The sequence below is a fragment of the Mastigoproctus giganteus genome, chromosome 12, assembly GCF_048544385.1.
Source record: "Mastigoproctus giganteus isolate SK-2022 chromosome 12, ASM4854438v1, whole genome shotgun sequence".
Taxonomy (NCBI): domain Eukaryota; kingdom Metazoa; phylum Arthropoda; class Arachnida; order Uropygi; family Thelyphonidae; genus Mastigoproctus; species Mastigoproctus giganteus.
The window spans coordinates 40,522,264-40,531,465 of record NC_143586.1 but is presented as its reverse complement, the minus strand read 5'-3'; the positions used below and the strand labels follow the sequence as shown (position 1 = coordinate 40,531,465).

Below are 9,202 nucleotides of genomic sequence, written 5' to 3'. Positions count from 1 at the left end.
CGAAAAATGTCCTAGTTTTTTCCTAATTTTCGAATTATTATTATTATTTATTATTAGCCATATGGTACAAGGAAGCCTGAGGCTTATGCTGCTCCAGCCAAAAAAAAAAAAAAATTCCCCGAGTTACCCCCTGAGAGAGAGAGAGAGAGAGAAGTATAAAGGAATCACCAAGAAAGAAGAATGATGATATCCAGCTCAGGACCCTGGGTTTGCCAAGCCCATACTCACCAGATGTGAGCCCCCGGGGTTAGATCTGTTACCCTGGTATACGACAAGTGTCACGTTGTGTAAGACAAGCATAGCAAAGACCGTAATAATAAATATTCAAAAGTTCCGTTTATTATAATTACGATTTATTTATTTCTTTCGGAAGAGTTCCTGAGGCTATTTTATCATGAGGATGGCTCTTCACACATTCCATTGTCCTGATGTCCACTTCGTTTCGTACAATTTCCATATCATTGCTGTTGAAAATATACTATAATAAATAATAATAATAATAATAATAATAATAATAATAAGTAATATTAGTTTCTCCGTTATGCTTGAAAAATCAAAATCTACAACAAATAAAAAAATACGAATTACTCGTACGATGAATCAATTCTACTTTTCAATGTACAGTAGATTCATTCCCTCTTTCTATTAGTGGAGATAGGAACCTACGGTGGCATCTTCGATGTGAGTATCAGATAATTATATTATAATTATCATTATAATATAATTATAATACTTGTAATAAGTAAAGTTAATTATTGTAAATTAAGAAGTAAAAAACAAATCAAAGCTGTTTGCTTAACATCCATTTCGATATCACTTGCTCACAATTACGTGAACGAACACGTGGTGGGAATGCAGAGACCTTTGTTAGAAAGAGTACATTCAGTATTTTATAACAGCTTTTAAAATTTATATTAACAGATTTGGGAATACAGAAATAATATTTAATTTCCCATGCACTTGCTATTTAAAAACAGCAAGACAATTTCAACACTGGTATTTTCTTACTCTAATTTCTTCATATTCCAATATGTCTCAGAATTAGGAAGTTGCGAAAATATCACTTTTAGAATTTTCTTTGACTATACGATGATTGCAACGTAGGATTAGAACCACGGCTTTCACCCACCCCTGTTTGAACGCACCGAATACCATTCTAGAAGTTGGAAACTTAAAGTTGTATATTTAAAATAATTATGTTTAGTGTAAAATAAAAATTAATTATTTTTACTAATGAATAAAATGACAGTCATAATACTACTTTCTTTTTAATATGAAAATAGTCTTAAAATGGAGCATTTGGCACTAATCAGATGAGATCACAAAAAAAAATTCAGAGTATGAAGCACATGAACAGTGGTGTTTATGTATTTCAATTATTCAAAATATGCAGAAAAAGGAAATCTGAACAAAAACGTTTGCTCAGATTTCCTATTGTTCCTACATCTGGGAGCGGTGCTTCCAAAACCTCTAATACTCCAATCAAGGGAAGGCATTCGGGTTAATTAAAATCAGGTTAATTAATGGCTCATCTCTAACAAGGTCTCTCCATGCTGTGTCTCATAAATGTTCTGTTCCCTACATGTTTTCTATAGATTCTTCCATGGGCATTATTCTAAGTTGGCATCTAATTCCCACACACTCCTCCAAGCCGACCAGGCTAGCCGAGTGGGTAAAGTACCTGCCCGGCAACCCAAAGGTTGCGGGTTCGATTCCCACCTCTGGCTTGGATCAAAGTACTGCAAAAACCTTGGGAGGTGCAATATGGCCACAGAAGCCAATGCGCCAACAACTACCAAATTAAAAAAAAAAAATCAAAACACTCCTCCAAACCAGTACAAAGATGTGCCTCAACCAGTCAGCATCTGTTCACTGTAAAACTAAATTCACAGAATCAACATTTCCTCTTCCTCATTTATCCCTTTTACTTTTGTTTCCAGGAACAGCCTTTCTTCACATTTATTTGGTCATTGAGGCTGTCACACATTTCCTTTCATTCTGCAGCAACAAATTCCTCTGCTTGTCTTCACAATGGTGGAGCTGTTAGTGACCTTAGGTATCACTCCTGTATGCAAGTCCTGAAATACAGCACCTATTATACTGGAGGTGACCACCTTCAATCTGAACCAACATGCAGGGGTCAGGTGTGCCATCCACACCACACCTCTTACCAGGCAATATTATGTGGTAGATGACTCATCAGCCAGTGCAGTACCAGCACTTTGCTTAATGGAAGCTTGTAGTGGTGGCCATAATGAGCCATCTGCCCATCATCCTATATGGGGGGAAAGGATGAGAGAGAATTTACTTCTCATAATCAACGTTTACACTCAGCTTCCTTTCTATATTTTATACTTTTTTCTTACATTTTATACTATTTTGTGCTTTTTTTTTCTTGCATTTTCTGTTACGCTTTTTTTTTCACACATCCATCATCTGTCTCATACAAGGGGGGATGCAATGGTGTGTAGTGTAATTTAACGTAATGAAACTTTAGTTAAATAAGGTTATTAAAATATAAGGACAGTTAAAATAAGGGTTAGTATTTATGTGTAACATAAAAATCTGACTAAGATTGATATTGCTAAAACAAAAGTAATGATGAACAAGTATGCCACAGAAAGGGATATAATCATTGAAGGAGCAGTAATTGAAAAGGTGGATTCATATACTTATCTGGGACAAGTCATTAGCTGTAATAATGATAAATGGCTGGAAGTCAAGAGAAGGATAAATATCAGGTGAATAGCATTCAAGAAATATAGTCATATACTGAGAAGCAATATCCCAATTTCTCTGAAATGTAAAATAATGAACCAATGTATACTCCCATGATTTAAGGAAGTGAAACTTGGGCACTCACTAAAAGAATGGAAGAGAAGTTGAAACTACACAGCAAAGAATGGAACAAATTATGTTAGGAATCAAACTGTTGGATAAAAAACGCAGATTAGGCAGCAAACACAAATAAAGGACATTCTTATCAGAACTAAAATGGACTTTGGCAGGACACAGCTCGAAGACATGAGCTAAAAAAAAATAACAAAACGGTACACCCAAGAGGAGCTAAAAGACCACCTGGAAGACAACAATGGAGATGGACAGATGAAATTCATGAATTCGTGGGTAGTAAATGGATGGCCATTGCACAAAACAGAAGAAAGTGGAAAGTTGCTGGAGAGGCTTTCATCCTGCAGTGGATTGAAAACGGCTGATGATAGTGAACTTAGATTTTAATGATACATTTTTTCTCACTCACACTTCCACGGTGGGTAGGTATATGGACAGATGGGCAGTGTTGATGTTTAAAGGGCTGTAAAACCATGTCAGGTGCACTAAATTTGTGATGATTAAATATTATGTAAATGACACATTTAGCTTAAACCCAACTGTATCAGAAACCCTGGACTTTAGTCACATTCAGTCCAGCCCAGTCTTAACCTCCAGATGAACAGTGAAATACTGGATGTGGCTCATAATGCTGCCTCTCATGGTTAAAGGCCCTCCTTTACAGCTGTTGTGGGTCCCATTATCTATATATTTAATACACAAGTCGATTTCTTTACTCCATCAGTGTGAAGGATATGCTTAACCAATTGGGCTGGAAGTGGTCTCAAATTGAAGTTTTCTTCCTAGATATTCACAAAGTTGTTAAAATTTAAAAATTCCAAATAGTGTTTTTTTTTTAAGGAATGGACCAGTTTTGTAGTACTACAAACAAGAACAGTTCACTTCATAGATGGAGTGATAGGAAACTGTTAAACAGTTGTCTAAGTTGATAAGGCATTTTTTTCTTATTAACAATTTGTGCTTTAACTATTTAAATGATTAGCAATTCATACAATTTTGTCCTTTGTTATGAAGAAAAAAAAAATAATAAAACTCGTACCAATTGCAAAATTGCCTACCTTAAAAGAAACAACTAATCATTAGGATTCCATTGCACTGTTTTGTTTAACATAAACTGTTAAACAAACAGCTCACTATGTCCCCATGTTGAGCATGCAAGCTTATACACTCACTGCCATTTGTTGTTTAATACGTTCAGAAATCTTCCTTTTATTGTTATCAACTTTGTTTATTTGCGTTTTGTTTTTTAAGGCGAGTAAAAATTTAAGGATTTAGAATTGTCACAGTCAGGAAGACGAGTCCGCCGTCATGCTACTATGATTGGTCTTGTTGAACATACCTTGTGGTGAAGAAGATACATGCCTTTTCATGTTTCTGCAGATGTATTCAGGATTGGCGAAATCAAAGAAAATATAAGTTTCCTCAGATACAGGATTCTATGCATACTGGCTTACAACAAAACACACTACATTTCTTTAGAACAGCTAGAGAAAACTAAATTTGAATACTAATAAGCAAACAAAATTTAAAAGAAATTCAGGTATGCATTAGTTTTAGGTCTGTGGTTGAGCATTTTTTAGAGAACAATAAAGATCCGGACTACTAGACTACAGTAGAAAATATGTTGGCGAACTTCAAAAAGTTGGGCCGCAACATGATTGTCGTGGTACATGTGTTGAAAGTGTAATTTCACATTTGGAAGTGAGGAACAGGGCATTAAACACATGGAGATGAGGTACCAGGGGATTTGAAATGTCAACATCAGGGCTGATATTTGCTGGATACTGAAGAGGATATGTACAGTAGAAGCATCTGCAAGAAAACGAAACAATAATAAAAGTTTGAGCGAGTTTTTAGTGGACTTTTTAATATTCTGCCCTTTTCAGTAATATTTTATAGAAATGACAGTGAATTGTCCAAAACATTTTGGGAAAATATAAGGCAATAACACTGCGAAATTTTTGCAACAGGTACAGCTATTTGTTATTCGACACGTACTAGCTTACCTGCTCGCAACAAAACAGACTATATTTCTTATAGGACAGATAGAGAAAATTGCTACCAATTGCAAAATTTGTGATGGGTACTGCTAGTTAATTGTAATTTTTGGGTCCACATACATCCTATTATGGATGTCGTTATTTTAAATAGTGATGAGAGATGGCAGGGAAATAATTGAGCAGGTAGTCATGTACTGCGTTCAGAGTCTGATGAATATTAAATTACATAGCCCACTTCTTCCTCGCCCTTATCCACCAGGCTCTATGCACATAGTGTTGCATTTCTGGGGGGCATAAGAAAGGTTGTTTTTGCTTTAGACTAAGTTGAAAAAGGTTCCTATGCCTCAAAAGTTTGTATGTTTATTTTAACACTTATTTGCTGTTTTGCATATACAGTATTATATTCTTATTTCTTTTAATTGCTATCCCACACAATTTGTTTCTTTTATGGTTACAGTATTCTTATCAATATGAATGTACTTTATGCCTGAGGTCTCTTCTATTATATCCTAAATATTATCCATGCATCTGGTTAAGGGCTGCAGCTTAGAATCAGAACTTCCATTCAGCTTGTCACACCATGGCTACTTATATTTACTAATTTATATTAATTAAAATATATCAATATTTAATTATGGTTGATATAAGGCGATATAATTGTTAATGGTAACAATGGCTATAAGTAGACTTGGTGTATTTCAGATAACCCACGTAACTCTAAGGTTGAAAGAAAGATGTCGGGAGGTCTAAATGTGTTAGCATTAAAAGAAGATGACGTGACAAAGTTCCTAGCATGTTCCACACACCTAGGAACAAATAACTTAGACTTTCAGATGGAACAGTATGTTTTTAAGAGAAGGTCGGATGGTAGGTACTATATTATACTCCATTTGCTTTCAAATTAATTCTGCATGCGTAATTAATTTCTTGACATCAGTGCAGTTTCTTTAAGCCATGACTGGGTGTCTATTTAGTGATTATTACTAAAGTAATAATCCTTGGTAGTAATCTTAAGTGCCAAGAAAAAACAAGAATGTTACCCTGTCATCCAGGGAGCATCATGGTGCATTTAATTCTTTTATAGGTAATGAAATTAACCCAGAGATAATTTTTATAACTACAAGAGGAGGAATCAACATGTTGACATTATCAGTTACCTACAATTTGAATATAACAATCTACATTCAGCTATCTAGAATTGTTAGCAACAATTCTAGATGCTGGACAATTAGTTTTTTTAATGCACCGATGAATATTACAGGAATACATTAATTTCAAAATATTCTCCAATAACAATGGAACAAGCCAAAAAAGTTTTTATGGAAACCACAAATATGAAAGGTGTAGAACCTGTAGTACTTAGTACCATACATGGGTTGCAAGTTGAGACAATGAAAGAAGGTACTTAGACTTGATATTAAAAAAAAAAAAAAAAAAAAAAAAAAAAACTTTAGTTTCTGTAGATTATAATTTAAGAAATAACACGTGAAAGGAGGTTATTCCAGAAATGAAAGTTTAAGGAATAATTAATGGAGAAAAGTTGGTTTTGTAAGTTTGAAGTTGGACAGTAAAAGGATACTCACTGGTTGCAGCATGTGTTTGGACTGGTTTAGTATAGAGGAAAAAATACAGAACCAAATTCAGAAGAACAATGTCCATGAAAGTATCTGTAGAAAAGGCAAAGGCATGCAACAGAAACAGAATGTGTGTGACACAGACAGTGGAGGGGCTTCAAAAGAGATAGGTTAATTAATGACCTAACTGCCCACTATTGAATGGAGTTCAGAAGATTGAGAGAGGTTATGAGGCACCATTCCAGATGAGAACTATTCCATGGTAGGATAGATTTCAGATTTCTACAGAGTGAGTAGCTATTTAGAAGAAAAGTAATGCCGGGAGCAAAAGGGAAAATCCAGGTTTTTTTACATGCAGAGGAAGCAATATTTGAGATTGTGCTTATGCCAAGAGAGATTAGAATTCAGGGTAATCTCTAATAAAAATATGTGATCTTGTCTAGAAACCAGAGTGTCAAAGATAAGCATTAGGAGCAAAAGAATCTTTTTTGCAAGATAAGAAAGGACTAAGTTAGGATTGAAAAAAATTAAGTTATCTTTCCCTAATGGAAAATGACCTGGATATCATTTGAGGAATTGGTAGTGGATATTCAAGGAATGGAAGCTGTTTGTGAAGAGCAAGGTTTCTCAAACTGCAAGATGGAATGCAATGTGCTATCATCAGCAAAATTACAGGTAGGATCAAAAACCTTTGAAATGTCAAGTGCATCTGCTCAAGTTGTAGACTTTCCCATTTTGAGCAATTCTGGCATCAAGGTTGCTCAAATTCTGACATGCTTTTCGCAGAAGACCACAGGAAACTTTTGAGTGTAGGATGGTAAGAATTGTAGGATGATATCAGTTTTATCTTTAGCCGAGGTGATAATAGAACTGCCAGGTGTGGGAGTACTGATGAGCAAAAGCTTTGCCAAGAGATCAGAATGCTCAACTCCCATTTGCACAAGAAACAAGTTTTCTACTCTTAGCCTGTTCAAAAAATCAACTGTGGACTGATTAATAACTGCTTTACAATTGTTGCAAGCTACGAGACAGAAAATAAACCTCAAGATTTGGATGCAATCAGATTCCAACGTGTAACATCCTTATCTTGAACAGCCTTAGCATATTTATTGGAACACCGAGGTCCAGATAGAGGATGAGATCTTAAGGTGGTGTGTGGAATAATGGATTTCATCCCTACAAGAATAATTTCACTGGCATGATCTCAGCAAACATTGACATCAAAAGATTTTAAACAGTAATCCAACCAAGGAAAAGAAGAATAGAAATCTTGGAGTTTCCATTTTGCATTCTTGTAATGCAAAACAGTAAGAGGTTGAGAATAGCTTCATTGGAGAAGAGACCATCACTAAGTTGTGATCCAAGGTTCCTAGAGTACTAACTCACCACCTACTTGGTAGGGTTGTTGTTTGTGAGAAAAAGATCAAGAGTTTTGGCTTTGTGGAGGATTGTTTTTAGGTAAATGAACAATCTGTTTGAGGTGATTAATGCAATCACTGACTTCAGTAAGGTCAGTAAATGCAAAAGTCTCAGCATCTTGACCAGTTCGGTCCATTTTACTAGAAAACAAACCAGCTCAAGTTGTGAACATTAAAAATCACTGAAGAAATTGGCTCACTGTTAGGAAAGTGGGACTGGAGAAAGTCTAGCTTCAAATAGAGTAACTCAAATAGTTCCAAGTGATTACAGGCACTCCTCTACTTACAAACGACTTATGTACAACTTGCAGATATGTACAAAGCACAAAGCTGTTGCTGTGTTCGGTTGTAAGAATCAATCTGGAACGCCTTCATGATATTTTTCTAAAGCATTTCTGGAGATCACTACCATAAAACAATTAGCAGTTTCTGGTTTATTGGGCTTTTATTTTAGTGCAATCTATTAAAAACAGGTAGTAAACTATCTTATTGGATTTGCAATGATACCGATAGCTGGAATTCTACATTATTACGGTGAAATATGTTTCCCATTCAATCATAAAAAACAAATAAATTTTCAGAATCTTCTCTTCGTTCTTAGGCTTCATAAAGTTGTTACTCTGTATCCCACTTACACGTATCGTGTTAGTTGCAATTTGTGGTGCCATGTTCTTTGTTATTGATTGCTTATCTTTTTTACTGTTTTAAGTTTTAACCCCTCCCCCAAATGTCAGTGAACAAAAACATCAATTAGTTATGTACATATTACAGTGCCCATTAATTAAACTATGCACGTAAGCAAAAATTTATTTTGCTAGCCTGTGGATATTTCTCCTATTTTTGCTTATTAGAATAGCAGTTTAATACAATTAAAATTCAGTTTGCAAACATGATCACAATGACCGGCACTTGCTACATATTGTTTAGTGAACAGTATTTTGGTATAGTGTTCATTGTAAAGTGATTTGATCATAGATTAAATTAAATTACGAATAGTATTTAGATTAAATTTGTTTTGAATAAATACTGTACTCTGTATTATTATTCATTGTATGTTTGTTTGTTTTTTTCAGCTTCATTTAACTCTGTTACAAATCATAAAATGCTATACATGAAGTTTGTTGGGAGTTATAATCTCAGTGCGTTGTACTGTATATGTATTTTGTATCTACAAGACTGAAGTTGGACTTGCATACAAAATAGACATACGTACATGAAAAAAACTGATTAAGTACATAAGTCGTGGAGTGTCTGTATACGGAATTGGTAGTTGTGATAGAGGCAGTAAATGAATTTGACAGAATGGAGGAGATTTTAAGCCAGAGAAGACTGAACAGAAGAGATTCCAAATTACTTAGTC

The 9,202-nt window shown here is 34.8% G+C and overlaps 1 protein-coding gene across 1 annotated transcript in view; it reads left to right on the top strand.

The window, feature by feature from the left end:
* The first annotated feature begins 627 nt into the window (after positions 1-627).
* LOC150076932 (small ribosomal subunit protein uS2-like) overlaps positions 628-9,202 on the top strand; it is a 31,205-nt gene continuing 22,630 nt past the window's right edge. The window contains exons 1-2 of the mRNA XM_090385640.1: positions 628-681; positions 5,553-5,717. Of these exons, the coding sequence (XP_090241766.1) occupies positions 5,585-5,717 (133 nt within the window). The 5' untranslated portion in view covers positions 628-681; positions 5,553-5,584. The remainder of the gene's footprint in view (positions 682-5,552; positions 5,718-9,202) is intronic.